This window comes from Palaemon carinicauda, chromosome 10 (assembly GCF_036898095.1).
Source record: "Palaemon carinicauda isolate YSFRI2023 chromosome 10, ASM3689809v2, whole genome shotgun sequence".
NCBI classification, from domain to species: domain Eukaryota; kingdom Metazoa; phylum Arthropoda; class Malacostraca; order Decapoda; family Palaemonidae; genus Palaemon; species Palaemon carinicauda.
This window is the reverse complement of record NC_090734.1, coordinates 58,547,613-58,563,775: the sequence shown is the minus strand read 5'-3', so window position 1 is coordinate 58,563,775 and position 16,163 is coordinate 58,547,613. Positions and strand designations below refer to the sequence as shown.

General features: G+C 40.3%; 1 protein-coding gene across 1 annotated transcript in view; it reads right to left on the bottom strand.

Moving 5' to 3' along the window:
* LOC137648014 (proteoglycan 4-like) overlaps positions 1-14,896 on the bottom strand; it is a 48,106-nt gene extending 33,210 nt beyond the window's left edge. Inside the window, exons 1-7 of the mRNA XM_068380959.1 lie at positions 14,765-14,896; positions 3,122-3,364; positions 2,027-2,823; positions 1,826-1,985; positions 1,102-1,723; positions 510-683; positions 198-428 (exon numbers count right to left, since the gene is read on the bottom strand). Of these exons, the coding sequence (XP_068237060.1) occupies positions 198-428; positions 510-683; positions 1,102-1,723; positions 1,826-1,985; positions 2,027-2,823; positions 3,122-3,364; positions 14,765-14,896 (2,359 nt within the window). The remainder of the gene's footprint in view (positions 1-197; positions 429-509; positions 684-1,101; positions 1,724-1,825; positions 1,986-2,026; positions 2,824-3,121; positions 3,365-14,764) is intronic.
* Between the last annotated feature and the right edge of the window lie 1,267 nt (positions 14,897-16,163).

Sequence of the window (16,163 nt, the reverse complement as noted above, 5' to 3'; positions counted from 1 at the left end):
CCACCTCTCAGCGGTTAGCTCCACATCCTTAGGCTCAAACAAACTCTTACCGAGCACGGAAGAGTGTCTGAGCCTGCTAACATCCGAACTTGAGACCTTCTGGTGGAATCTCTCAGCCACTGCGTCCCATCGTTTGAGAATCATAATGGCCTACAAGCTCCAGACTTGGTGGGCAAGAAACTCGATGGTCCGCGTACCTGAGAGCAAGAATGTCTCCAGTGCCTTCCTGGTGCTTTCTTTGGACTGGTCCTCAGACCTCACCAGGATACCCAGAGACCCCAGCCAGATGTCAAGCCACAAAGTAGCCTGCATGACACACTTCGCCACCTTCTCCTGGCTTAGGATCTCAGTAGCTGAATAGGACACATGGAGGTTGGAGAGTTTCTCTAGAGGTACTCCCCTGGAGAGTTCTTCAACGGAGTGGTGAACTGCAAGACCCAAACAAGTGTCCTCAAGGATCTCAAAGTACCTCCTCTGATGGACTCAAGGAGGAGGGAGGAGCTTGTTACCGCCACTGGATCTACTGGAGGAGGCAAGCTCCGAGAGCTGGCCCTCGACCTTGTCTCTGGCACTCTTCATCCCTTGAGACCAGAGCAAAGCTACACTGGCCCTAGAGGATTTCTGGGTGCCGTAGACACGGTCCAAGACCGTGTCCTTACCCTTAAGAGGAGGAATCTCTGGGTCTGGAATCCCGTTGAGGTTCCTCATGAGGGTCAGAACTTGCCAGAACGCGTGTTCCGACTCTTGGTGCTCTCCTCCTGAAGGACTGGCAGCAAAGTCTCCTGTCCCCAGTGGCTCTTCCTGGTGGGACTCGTGGACATCCTCCGAAGGTCTAGCTGGCTCCTGTCTGATCCTTGCCGACGACTTTGGAATTGTCCTTAGAGTCCTTCGGTTCCCTCCTGGGAGGGATACGGGACTCGAGTAACGATGGGGTGCATGCTCTTTTTCACCCCTGATTGAGAAGACTTCTCAGGGAGAGGCGGAGTTTCCCCCATTGGTTCGATGGGGGGAACGGTCCGGCTCATGCGACTCTCCTGAGGATGGGTAATCCTCATCCGCAGGGGAGGGAGAGAAAGTCTGGGGGGGAGAAGGGAGCCTTGCGCAAGGATCTGCGAGGAGACAGGATAGCCCTCGGAGGTGTCTCCACAGAGGGGAATCCTCTCTTCCTCTCCAGGGGGGAGGCAGCCGCCACTGATTTGTGACACAAGTTAGATAGGACAGGCTTCATAGCGTGCATAAGAGCTCTGACCAGGGTCCCGAACCAGGGCTGCTGGCGGACAGTCGCGCTGTCAGACACTCCCTCTGGAGGAAAGGGGATCGTTCGATCCCTTGGAGGAGTCGACAAACGAGGGTTCGCCTGAAAAGAAGCTGAAATGAGAGAGTCCTTAGCCCTGTCCGGGAACCGCCCTTCCTCCGGCGAGTGCACTGTTCTGTGCTTGCGGGGAGGGGAATGAGATGAAGACCTGTCAGCCTGACGATGATCGCGCTGGAGGTCGCGCGATGGGCCTTGTCCTGGGTCGCGCGCGAGAGTATCGTGCGCCATAGGAATTTCGCGATCGCGCAGGCCCGCGCATGGTTGGTGACGCGGGGCGCGAGGGGCGCGAGGGCGCGGTGGCGCGTAGGCGATGGCGCAAAGGCGATGGCGCGTAGGCGATGGCGCAGGCACATGAGCGCGATGACGCGGGGGCTTTAGGCGTGGGGGCGTGCAGGAGATGGCTCGGGGCTAGTGGGCGCGGGGGTGGGTAGGAGATGGCGAAGGCGTGTGGCGGGCAGGAGCTTGATCGTGAGTAGGCGTTGAAGGCTGGATGCGAGGGCGCGCAGTAACCTGATGCGGTACTGTTGGGCGCGAGTGGGCTGTAGCGCGTGGGCACGTATCTAGAAGTACTGGGCAAGGGGGCGGAGTGCACAGCCTCGTGATAGTGCGAGGGTGGGTCTGCACGTTGGAGCGCAGGTGAGCGCTGAGCCGTCTGAGCAGGTATGTTAACCTGAGGAGGACCGTGGGGCGCGCTGGGCGCACATGGAGCACATCAGGATGTAGGTGCGCAGGTGTGCCCTGCTGTAATGGGCGTGGATTAGGTCGCACAGGTGTGCGCTGTTAGGGCGCCTTGAGAGCAACTGGAACCTGGCGCCCAACTGGAACATCGCGCACGACTGGAGGGAACGTGTGCAGGATTGCACAGTCTGGAAGGAGAGTCCAGGGGTACCTGTGAGCGCTAACTTAGGCACCTCCTGGATTGCGCGCTGAGATGTAAAAGCGAGCTGGCGCGTTGGTGAGCGCGTGTGCGCTGTATCAGGATGTGCGATGGGCATGCCCTCGCGCCTAACCCCAAAAGGGCGCTGCGAGTCTAGAGGTACCTGTGAGTGCCTGTGCGCTAACCTAGGTGCCTCTTGGACTGCAAGCGACTTGGCAGGAACCGGTGGGCGCTGGAGCACAGGTGGGAGCTGGAACGCAGGTGGGCGCATGTGCGCAGGTGAGCGCTGGCGCGCTAGATTAGGAACTGCTGGTGGGCGGCGGGGCGCAGTAGGATGTGGGCGCGCAGGGGAACCCTGGCGTGTAACAGGAACAGGAGCGCGCATGCTCGCAGGTGAGCGCTGTAGCGCTAAGTCTGGAATGGCAGCAGCGGCATGAGGGAGTGAAGGTTTAACCTGGCGCTTAAGGGTATGAAGCACAGATTTGCGCTCAAGTCCCTTATGCCCCGAAGGGACTGGTGCCTGCGCAATGGCAGGTTCAGGTGGCGGGTAAAGCGCATCAGCATCCTCAAAGGGTGACGGCAGGTCAGCAGGTCTGGAGGGAGGACTGGTCGCAGGGTCCCGAAGGACGACCTTCCACCGAAGAGGATCGCGAACGATCTCCGGAGAGGTCTAAGGTGGTAGCTGGCAGGATCGGCGAACGGCGAGTCGTCTCCTCCGCAGAGGACTGTGGGGACGACGAGCCGAAGAGGCCCCTCCTAACTCCCTTGTGAGGAGAAGAAAGACCTCTACGGCGAAGGGGAGGACGAGCCTTCCGTCTTATATGCCCACGAGGGGCCGTGGGGTCAGCGAGCTAACCATCGTAGGGCCTCTGAAGAGGAGTCTCTGTAAGTGAACTCCCCCGAGGGGGAGAATCACCGGCAGGAGAGACCGTAGCAGTTAGTTCCTCCCTCGAAAGATGTTCGGAGGGGGAAACTAAGCCTTCAGCTACCTCAGCAACAGGAACAGGGGTTTGACTAGACACACCAGATGCCTCCGTCAGAACAACGTCAACAACACACAGAGGATCTATCCCTGTTGTAGTTGGCGATTGTTTGACAGCTGCACCTAGTTTGATCATGTCAAACAGGGCATCCCTGGAGGGTGAACCCTGCAGCCCCAAGGAAGCCCAAAGCTGTAATAAATCATTGTTATTTACAGGCAAATCAATATCTAAAACCTCCTCCGGGGGTGGAGGGGCAGCTGCCTCGCTATGGGAGGCAACTACCTCCCGCACCCCGGGATCGGTCAACAGTAATACGGTCTACGCTACCACTCGCCGGCCTCTCGGAAGAGACTCCTCGAGGGGGAGCTTTGGAGGATTAAAGGGCTACGGAAGAAGAAGTCTTGGAATTTTCTCACTTCAAAGAAGCCTCTGAAGGAGAATATCCCTTTTTGACTTTTTCTTCCGGCGCCGGGCAAACCTCTCCCACTGGGAGATAGACCACTCCCTACACTCAATACACACATTACCGCTATCACACCGTTGGCCCCTACAATGAGGACACAAGGTGTGGGGATCAGTGTCGACCGCCGACATAAAAGTCCAACAAGGGCGGCCAGGAAGTCCAGGGCACATACTCATAATCAATAGAGGCCAACTTCAAACACACTGTGAGGAAGAAAAAGCAAAAAAAAAAAAATACAGAATAATGGCAGTCAAAGCGAGGGAGAGCGTAGACAGGTCTGTTCTCCGCCCAAGCCAAAAGTAAAGTGAAGCACTCACTAGTGTGTGTGAGGGAGGTGGGGGTAGCAAGCTACCCCTCCCTACAACCCTTCCCCCCCACTAACTAGCGGTGAGGTAGTAAACCCTCGTTAAAATTCTAATGGCTCGTCATTCAGCTACGCCGAAGTAATTACCCCATGTAAATAGCGTGGTTTGTATTTCAGTTCTGGAACAAATACGCATTTACACATCTGTGTATAGGTTAGTGTTTGCATCGTCAGCAATCTTAGCAAGTATTGATTATATGTTGATTTTGTTATGACCAATGTTCTACTTAATTTTTCTCAGGACTTCCAAATAAATGAAATGAATGCCATTTATATAATGTTTTTCTTTATGACGCCGCCTGAAACGGAAACCTTCCATTCATTTACTGTACACTCCATCTTCGATCATGATAAACAAACAAAGGCATTAAACACGCATGATCAAAGTGATGAATAATGATATTAAAAGCTTTTAGTAAATATGTTATTACAAATATTATTTACCGTACCTATATAAATTCCTACATACGTAGCAAAGCAGGAAAAGTATCTTTTTTTTTTCATCAATAACAAACTGCCGCTAGAGACAGAATGATAATTTACGATAATTCTAAACTGTTACTAAAGATGATTGTCCATTCCATATCCAAAATACTTTTCCTAACTTCAGTTATTAGTCAACTTGTACCCCCCTCAATTATGAATAAGAGAAGTAGCATGTTCTAGGTCAATTTTTAAAGTTATCGAACAATTAAGTTACCACTAGAACGTTCCATGTGACAGAGATGGTGCAAGATTGGAGAAAGTAAGGAAAATTGAATCATGATTGATTTTCAATATAATTGAAACTTTGTGAAGCAACAAAGATTTCATTTGTTAGTGAGATAGAGAGAGGTAAGAAATGAGAAGTAGTGAAAAGTAGCCCAGAGAGAGAGAGAGAGAGAGAGAGAGAGAGAGAGAGAGAAAGAGAGAGAGAGAGAGAGAGAGAGAGAGAGAGAGAGAGAGAGAGTGTGTGTGTGTTTTAAATGCACTAAACAAAAAAATATGATAGGTTATAACACACTGGGGCTTATGTAATGTTAACAGTAATGTATAGATGGTTTGAATAAGTTAAGAAATGGTATAAACAATAATTTGTTACTATATTCGTACGCGCATATTCTTGAGAGTGGCAGCTACAAATCAACTGATCTGATCACAGCCAAAATTAAACAAAAAGAAGTCAACAATACTAGATTTTTAAAACACCCGGAATTTAAAACCAAAAGTACACGTTTTCTTAATGTGCAATTAACTATTTAAAGAGTAGCAATTTTCTAAAATAAAATTATGTTTCCTAAAAAATAGTGGTATGCTGATGAAATCGGATGCCGTATTTTAAGCTACGATTGAAATGGTTGTATAAACGGTATAATGTTTTCGTTTCGTATTTAATTGACACTTTAAGAAAACTGATTTTGGATTCTTCATCTATTTGTAAGTATTGTATAACACGAGAGAGAGAAATAGAGAGAGAGAGAGAGAGAGAGAGAGAGAGAGAGAGAGAGAGAGAGAGTCAGCTTTTGTAATGGAATGCCGTGTTTTTGTTTCGTGTACCTCCTGAAGCGAGGAATTGATCGCCACAATGAACATTAGTCGTGTTAATTTCATATGTGAACTAAGGTTTTATTTCTTACAGAGAGAGAGAGAGAGAGAGAGAGAGAGAGAGAGAGATTTTTATGATTATACAGTGTACTCTACAAAAGCAATCTTTGCAAATCAAATAAACAAACCCAGTCTACTCGTGAAAACCTTGAACGCCCGAAGGGAAAAGTAAAGCTTTTATATATACTGTACTAAAAAAAATAAAGCTTTAATATACCATCATTAACACTACCATTAAAATTATCGAAAGGTTGGAGAGAGATAAAGATTGCCGAGAACATAACCATAATTCTGTTTACATTTTGTCAGCTGGACGCGCACAGATAACGGTTGATTTAATTGTTGATGTGGAATTTTATCCTTAAATAGGCTATTTATTATGAAATTATGTTAATAAGATGTAAGATTAATATTGTTTTGTAACATTTATTATAAATAACTATATTTAGGGCTACTAATAGACCTAAAAAGACAATAGATTTGATACATTTTGTAGTGCTTGACCAGCAGACTTTGAACTGCTTTGCATATACAGAAAGTTCATTTTTGAAAAATAGCGATCACATAAAAGGGGAATCGTATAATTCGAACATGCATAATTCGGGACCGTACTGTATATATATATTCATAAATACATGTATATATATATATATATATATTTATATGTAAATATATATATATATATATATATATACTGTATATCTATATCTATCTATCTATCTATCTATATATATATATATATATATATACTGTATATCTATATCTATCTATCTAAATATATATATACATATATATATATATATATATATCAGGTCTTACTTCCTGCTGCACAGTCCTCAGCCATGAAGACCTGGGTCCTCCAACTCATCTAGTCCCTTGTGGAAGCTAGTAAAATATTTGGTGAACTATCTTTTTTCGAGAGTGGGAAGAGCATGTACAAATAATCTCCATCTTCCTCTCGCCAAGGTCTCATCCACAAACGGCTCTAGAGTAATCTCTCTTACAGCATCTTTTCTAATTATGTCCTGCAACTACCAATATTATTCTAAGGGTCTTGCTCTTAAATCTTCAAAATCTCTTGAAAGTTGCTTCATTGTCTTACCACGACTCATGTATGTCCATACAGTATCGCTAATATCACTAAACTGATATATAGCCCGATTGTTATATGTACTTTAAAGCGATTTGATTTCAAAATTTCGCTTAGCCTAGCTATTGCCTGAATTACCTTTTTCCAATCGTTCATTATACTCCAATTCTAGAAACCTTGTATTAGATATCATAGTTCCTGAATATTTGAATGATCCCACCTAATTTCTTTTTTCTTCCAATGATATTTTGCCTTCCATTGCTTATTCCGTTTTCATCATACCCATTGTTTTTTTTTTCGGGGGGCTGGGGGTGGGGGCTAACAACCACATGTGATACTTCCCTGTGGTGTTCTGCTAATAAGGACAGCGTTATGAGCATACTTTAGATGAACAAATTTCCTATTACGACTCCAGTTCAGTCATTTGCCACCATCTCCAGCTGTTCTATGTATTAGAAAATTCATTAGAAGGATAAACAATACACAGTATGTGACAACACATTCCCTTCGAGCACTCCACTGTTCACTGGAAACTCATTTAATTGGATTCCAATAAAATTTACTCTGCACTTGTTATGCCAATGAAAAAAAAATCTAAGAGGAACTCTATAATAACACAGGACTCTCCTCGAAATTGATCAGTGCTCATTATCAAAGATTTTCTCATAGTTTACAAATTCCATCATATTCCTATATACTAAAAATTGCTGTATAACATGCCTGATGAGGACAACATTCAAAATCCAAAACAGAGGTGGATTAACCAGGAAACCTTTCAAAGACAAGTTTGTGCCCTCGCCGACACCCTCAGAAAATTTAGAAACCTAATCCTGGGTTACTTCCCTGACATTACCACAACTAATAGCAAGAAGTGTTTGAACTACTTTGTAGTAAATTATCTTCGAAAATTTAAGATATGGAAAAAAAGACCTCATTAAGGTTTAAAATTAGGATTTAAAAGGCACCAGGTCAGTTCACAGTTCCTTCAAAAGAAATTTACTTTCACTCCTCAAGAATCACAAAACATTAAACCTCTTGAATACAATTTGTTTATTATTTTTATATAAATATTTTATATGAACACTTTATATTTATATTAATGTTTTAAAATAAAGTTCTGGGACTTATTTTCAGTCACTGACCTTTATAATGGTTCAATGGTGGCACAAGTAATTCATTGAAACAGATACACTTCTATCCATATTTCTATGTAGGATTGGCAGCCATGTTGGATTTTGATTTTTGCAAGGTATACAATACTAAATCTAAAAGTGCTATATTTCATGTTTTTTTTTCTCTCTCTCTTTGTTTTACCAAAAAAAAAAAAAAAAACACAAGGCGTGACTCCGGAGTAGTGACAAAATAGGCGAAAAGGTACAAAATATGCATTATATGTTTGAATGTTCCAACATGAGAGAGAGAGAGAGAGAGAGAGAGAGAGAGAGAGAGAGAGAGAGAGAGAGAGATCCCCTTTTTCTTCAAATCTTACAATCTTTTTTATTGCTTCTTTGTCTGAAACCCTTATATATATCAAAATTTGACCTTCTATTGTTTCTTTAATTATAGTAAGGAAAATTTTGGTGGTTATATGCTCAGAAAAAATATTTTACCCTAGTTTAAAAACCTAATAAAATACTATTTATATCTAAAACAATGAAACTGTTTCGCAATATGGTAACCCTCTTCTGATTTTTTTTTATTTTTTTATCTAGTGGAAACAATGGAGACAAAGGTAGAAATATCAAGGTATTGGAAGATTTTTGTTCTCTTACAAAAATTTCCGTTGTTTTCAGTAGGTTCATTGCGTATGATAAAGGGAAGTTACATAAATGAATTATTTATCAAAAGCTAGGATACTTGCTAGTATCCCAAATGCTTTTACTGCTATATTCTTGTATTATTACATATGGAATTGTATAAAGAAAAACATTATTTAATAAGCCGTATACAGAAACCAAGAATGCTTACATATGCAAACATGCACAAAGTCTATACCTAATCTATTCAAAGATGGTGGATGAACATCAAATCCTAAACTGAACGTTAACAATAACGAGGAAAAACTAGAGTACCTATATAAAGAATAATAGTGCTCAAAATGCTATTGTTTTGTTGAATTTTGCAATAATCATCATCCAACCTGACATTGTCCTCCCTAGGTCTATCGTGGATGCCTTACTAAACTTGAGATTTCCTAGTTTAGAACGCTATGGTGAGAAAAAGTTCCACCTTAGTTTTCTTTGCTCATTAACCCGTTTATTTTCAAACTGATCTTTTTCAAGGTACTCCTTTGGGGCCAAGAACTATTATTGAACACCGATACTATGATAAAAAAATGTCATACTCGACCCATAAGATACTTGAGACGATTGACAAAGAAACATTAAAGATACAGCCCTGTTTTCGTGATATTGTGGTAGGCCTAACTTTGCTTCCAATAGCATATGGGATGAAAGAAATTATATACTGTAGAAGCTAGGCTACAATCACTTGAAGATTATTGCAGAAAACCGGAGCAAAAACCTGAATTCATACTCAATAAGTGCAATATCATATAAGATTAACCATACATGACATATTACGTACACAATAAACAAAATCCGTGAAACATTTGACAATTCTATCGACCATAAGTTCATTTTCCACCTGCTACGTTTCTCAAATTATTGTCTCTTGGGTTCTTCATCTTGAAGGGTGACTGCAGGTCTATTAAAACCTGGATTAATCATTCTATAATTTCACATCTTATAAGCATGAATTTTCAGACATAATAATTCTTACCCAAATAGTCTTGTTTGCATTAACAGAGAGAGAGAGAGAGAGAGAGAGAGAGAGAGAGAGAGAGAGAGAGAGAGAGAGAGAGCGAGAGAGAGAGAGAGAGAGAGGGGGGGGTACTACTACATCTTATAATGATTCACATTAACATAATCTTGGAATACAAAACCCCTCCTCTAAGTCATTACTTATAATCCGATTAATCGAATATCTTTCTTTCGTCGGTATGAGAGAGAGAGAGAGAGAGAGAGAGAGAGAGAGAGAGAGAGAGAGAGAGAGAGAGAGAGAGATATTACAACTGCTTCGTATATTGATTTACATTAACATGATCTTGCAATACAAAACCCGGCCTTTCAGTTTTTACCTATAATCTTATAAATAGAATATAATTTTTGGTCACTATGAGAGAGAGAGAGAGAGAGAGAGAGAGAGAGAGAGAGAGAGAGAGAGAGAGAGAGAGAGAGGAGAGAGAGAGGTCAGGTTGAACCGCCAGTACGAAGGGGTTACCTGCTGGCTTCTGGCTGCAAAATGGCACCCTGTTTTGATGTTGGCGCCACTCCTGTTTTCTATAGGTACTCTAGGAAAGGCTATAGAAAAAATTTCCGGTGAAAAGAATCGAAGCTTCCCTTAATTACAAACCGTTTTTAAGTGAGCCACTTGATGCATAATATTTGAAAAACATGTATATAGTTGTGCAATTATTTGGTCTGTATTTTCAATTACTTCGAGTTTGAAATTATTTTGAAAGGCAATTTAACTCTCATTCTTCAGTAACGGAGTTATACTTCTACCGCGATAGAGAGCAGCTACCCTTATAAGATAAAAATAAAATAAAGGTCGCACAAAGAACTGGGATCAGGTCTTGGTAATTAATTGTCATAAGTTTGCAATGACTACCAAAACCGAATATATAATAACCTATTCCCAAACACGTTTTTTTTTTCTGCGATTTTGACAAAGAAAAAAAAATGAAAAATGTAGTGAACGTGTTTCATACACGCTCGTACTCCGTAACGGTTTTGCTTTATTTTGTCACTCGCTCTTACATGCATTGTTAATCGACTAACATGTGTTAGCATGTCAGCCCATTATTTTTTTTTTTTTTTTTTTTTTTTTTTTTTTGCAAGTCGTGATATTCAAGCTCAATATCTGTTTAATAAAGTTTAGCTGCATTCACCTCACCTCTCAGTTTAAACATAACGGCTCCCTCACACATTGTAATCTGGTCGTAACTAGCAAGTAAAACCGTCGATTGGTACTTGGTTTAACATGGCGCAACATACTCGTACCTCGAAAATTTCGTAAAATTCCTGTATGTTGTTCGTAGTTATCCCTTTATAACTCGTAACGAATCATATCCATAGCCGTAAGTGTATCGCATTAACTCAAAATGGTCTTTAATAGATCGTAATAGGTTAGTTGTCAAAATGTCAACCTGGATATGTTCAGAGATGCAAGGTTTTTAACTAAAATGTGTGCTCTGTGTATTCGGAACATTTTGGGTATTGTACTTACTGTGCCATCTTTAGAGAATTTTTATGAGCTATTTAGCATAATAAGTGTTAATCATAGCTAATTCATCTTAATTAAGATAAAACATTTTTTTACTAAGTGTCCCAGAATCATGTGTACAACCACTTTTTTATGGAAATTTGACTCGGGGAATTCGATACTGATATAATTTTGTGATTATATGTCAATCTTATCAACAACCGTAAAGGGAAAGGTCATCTATGGGTGTATTTGTGTTGTGAAAATATGGCCAAATGAGGTTTAGATGTTAGCAAAACTGCATTTATGACTAAAAAGACAGACTTAGCACTTTCAAACAATTTGCATTTGGTTTATAGATATGTATCCATAAAATTATGTAATACCAATGTGCAATAGAACTTTGATGCAAAAAATTATTTTTTCATGTAATTTTTGTGATAAATGGTCAATGTAATGATATATTTTGAAGGTTAAGGTCATTTTAAACCACAATTGTTGAAAAGTTCGTACTTTAGCAATAAACTGCAAAGAATGTTTTTGTATGAATGTCACTTAATTACTTGTGCAGATTTTGATCTGAAGTAATCACCAAGCATCTCGTTCACATTCAGGTCTTCATATGAATAAGGATCTTTATTATCTTCCTTTTCATTCTGATCATCATTTTTTTCATTGTGTACTTTCTTGGCAAAAGGGTTCCAGCAATCATCACCAGCTGTGCAGAAACAGAATACAGTATTATTATTATTATTATTATTATTATTATTATTATTATTATTATTATTATTATTATTATTATTATTATTATTCTTATTATCATTATTATTATTATTATTACCTCTTGCTAAGCTGTAATCCTAATTGGAAAACAAGAATGCTATAAGCCCAGGGGCCCAACAGGGAGAATAGCCAGGGTTATTTATCCTGAAAATTACTGTTTTACAAATTCTATCTCCCCACATGATAATTACTACTAAGATCTGGGATTAATAAATATATAGACCTGATATACACCTCCAATAATATGAAGAGTTTTTTCCATTAGGTAATTTTTTTCTAGTTATGAATTATTCATTACGGTAAAAAAAAAATATACACTAAAAATTATGGAAAAATAATTAGGAAAAAGAATACGAAAATAGAATTGGAAAAAATAGCTTCATTTTATTGTTTTAAAATGTATTTTTAAGTTATTTATCACATTTCCATGCTATATCTTTTAATCTAAGGGAGAATATGGAATTTGAAGGTCAATAAGTATAGTTTTGAGATATGGGCGTTCAAAGATTTTCTTTGTATTTTTACAAAGACAACATTAATAAATCATGATTATCATGAATATTATACTGTTTTAGGGACATCTATAAAAAAAAAACAAAGTTATTTATCAAAATTTAATCATAGATGAAGATCCTTTTGCTTAATACCATGCTTATTTAGGCTCCTGTGAGCAAAGGCAGCCGTTCTTCAATCCACAACACTCTCTCTCTCTCTTTCTCTCTTCACTACTGATATTACCCTCTTCTGAACTCTCAACAGAGCGAATACTCATCTTCATTATGTTCGTTAGATGTTGAAATTATCTTTTCCTCTATAAAATGATAAAATTCTCGCCGAAAACGAGAAAAAATAAATGTAAAAATGAGTGAATATCAGAGGGTGTTCAAAGTTTCTCTTTGTATTTTGACTAAGAGAGTATTAATAAATCCTGATTATTAGGAATTGAATGTTCCTTCTAGGATATTCATAAACGAAAACTGAGTTATTTATCAGTATTTACTCATAAACAAAGATCCTTTTGCTCAATATATTACTTCTCTTGGCTTGTGTTAGGCAAGGACATCGTTTCTCCATTCACATAACTCTCTCTCTCTCTCTCTCTCTCTCTCTCTCTCTCTCTCTCTCTCTCTCTCTCTCTCTCTCTCTTTGCACTACCGATAGTACCCTCTTTTGAACTTTTGATAGAGCGAATTTCCTTCTTCCTTATGTTAGCAAGATGTTGCAATTGTCTTTTCCTCTTTGAAATGATAAATTTCTTACTGGAAACGAGAAAAATAAACGTAAAAATGAGTGAATGTCAGAGGTCAAACTCAGACATGTACTATCTATGAAGTTTGTGGTAGGACTGAAGGGTGAAGGGTGTAATTTACCGTATAATACATCGATTGTTATTCACGTAAGCTATACAGATGCCATCGTTCACAATTTCTTTTACATTAAAATATAATAGTTATCAAAATAGAAGTATTATTGCATTTTTTTGTAGGGAACAATGTTTTTAGTTTATTGATTTACTTTTACTAATTACCCTGAAACTAGGAAAGTAAAATGAATGTTTACAAAATATTTCGTTTACGCATTCTTCATTGCCATAGGAATATTGTGAATTTGTTAGGTTTTTTTTTTTCTTTCTATATCCCCATATATTGGCATTCCGGTTGGGCCCCTTACCACATCGGATGAAGAAGAATTATTAGGTAATCTCAGTGTTGTTAGATGTATGAAGACGGAGGAGAATCCGTAAAGAATATGCCAGACTATTTGGCGCATGTGTAGAGAAGGGAAAATGAAACGTAACCGGAGAGAAGGATCCAACGTAGTACTGGTGTATCAGTCAAGGGACCCCATAACTCACGGTAATAGCTACAGCTGGTTTTCTTGCATGCTTTTCCCTTTGCAATGCGATCAAAACTAATCACACTTATCAGAGGAAGTGTTCCTTTTGGGCCATTATCAATGCAGGGAGAACACATCTCGTCGTTTACTTCCCATCTGTGCTCTACGTTCGGCGGCCTTCTAAAGTAGAAGAGTTGGAGATTTTTGTCTGTTGCTGGCAGAGACATGATGCACAATAGTTTTTTCCGTGCTTGAAAGTACAAAGATTGTAATGGGTTTGAGTCATGATAATACCTTCTGGTTGTCCATATGAAGTGCAAAAAACTGCTGTGTAACTGCCATGAGATCTACCTCGCTTCTGATGGATTATCATTACAATTATTTACATGTACAGTATATATGATTATCATTGTTATCTGTACCTTTATTGCTAATACACATTTAGCATATATGCTGTGTTAGGAATACATGTATGTAAGTATTCTTGTTTATTGGAGCATAGGGAATACTATGTAGCATTTATATCATCTCATGTGGTATGCTTATCATATTCTATTTATCTGGTATTATTGCAACCAGTCTTTCCCATAGCCCGCCACTGTTCACAGCTCCCCCAGTGTATTACGCTTATTTTGATTATTTTCACACATTATATGGCTTACGAACTTACGCAAGTGTTTCTGTGAAAACCTTAATTGCTTTCATATCTAATGATAACTAAGATGGCGCAGTGATTGATTTGCATAAGTGAATTTCGATCATTGAGAGAACTTCTCCAACCGGCAAGGTCAATGCAAGAAGAGTGTTTGTGTTCATTGTAACCAAGTTAGTTAGCAGTTGTGAACCAGAACTTCGTTTGGATGTATACACTGGCAGTGACTTTGTGTTGTGATTACAGTGACTCAATACACGGCAGGGGTTATATTAGCAATCTGAAATTAGGGCTAATGTACGTCGGCCATCTGCAGAGGCCGGAACAAGAGCGTCACATTCATACTCAACTGCGTTCGAGGGAAGACTAACAGCTCTCGCTGTGCATGCGACAGCCATGGCAGTCACAGTGTTACCAGATACAGCATAGCTCTGCTGCCTCGAGCTATTGTACTCGGTGATTGGCTACCATTTGTGACGTCATTGTGACGTTACCACTGACGGCATTGAGTGATAATTTCTCTTGGATTTCGTGAGATTCTTTATTTATACCGCCAAACACGATAAAGGAAGGACACCAAAGTCTTCTGAGGTTTCTCCACCATCATCCCTAACCCCAACTGACATGACGTCATCTCCAACGCATTCAAGATCTGCTTTTCCTTCATCAACCCCTTCGACCATGGATTTTATCTGCCAAATGTTTGAATACATGGATAAAAAGATGAAGAAAGAAGAAAACAGGATGAGGAAAGAAGAAAAGAAGACAATATCAGATATCAGGAAGAATTCAAAGCATTAATTGAAGCTATGACTGGTCCCAAGCACACCCTACCCCAAGAAAGTGGTATAGGGCCCCCTACCCAGGCAACATCGTCTGCAATTGTTCTGCAAGTGCCTAATTAAGCTGTGCAAACACCTAAGGTGACAGTAAATTTGCTTCCACCATTAACCCATGATGTTACTTATAGGCAATACACAGAATGGAAGCAGAGAGTGAAGGATTATGTTGTTATGGTAGATTTGGATAATTTACCTCAACCTACACAGTTGATACAGCTAAGGGCATGTCTCAGTGTTGAGATGAGACGCTTGTTAGAACTCAATTTGTGTATTCCACCAGACTCAATTTTACTTTTGGATGATGTGTTAGATCATATCGAAACTTATGGAAGGGGTCAGCAGAATGAAGCACTTCGTTGGTTAGCTTATACTCAATGCAAGCAAGCAGAAGGTGAGCCATTAACAGAGTTTTTTGTTCGCTTACAACAGCTCTCAGAGGAGGTGAAGCTCATTAGCATGACAACAACAGTAACACTTGAGGAAGTGAAGCTGACTTGCAGGGCTTTTGAGGCTGCAAAGAAGACAACGACGGAGCTTAAATCTCCACAGACTTCAGTGCATGCCTTGTCAAACTACAAGAAGTTAAAGAAGACATTGGCTAAGCCGTAACAACCTAAGAAAAATCATCAGCAGGAGAAAACTCCTTCTTCAAGTAACAGATGCAAGAATTGTGGTCAACAGTATAATAGTGACACATGTAAGGCAGTATCTCACAAGTGCAGGAACTGAGCTATAACTGGCCATTTCCCATATACTGCCGCATGTCCAGCATTGGCTAAGGAGTGCAGAATTTGCCATAAATTTTTCCACTATGATATTTGTTGTGCACAGAAAAAGTCAAACGGACAAAGGGAGTCGAAAGATTTAAAGGAAACCAAATCGAACACCGTCAAGATATCTTCCCTAGCCATAAGTTTAGTTGCTTTACGTCCACTAAGTTGTCCCTCACCACCTATCAATATACATGTCACATATGTCACTGCCACATGTCCAGCATTGGCTAAAGAGTGCAGAATTTGCCATAAATTTTTCCACTATGATATTTGTTGTGCACAGAGAAAGTCAAACGGACAAAGGGAGTCGAAAGATTTAAAGGAAACCAAATTGA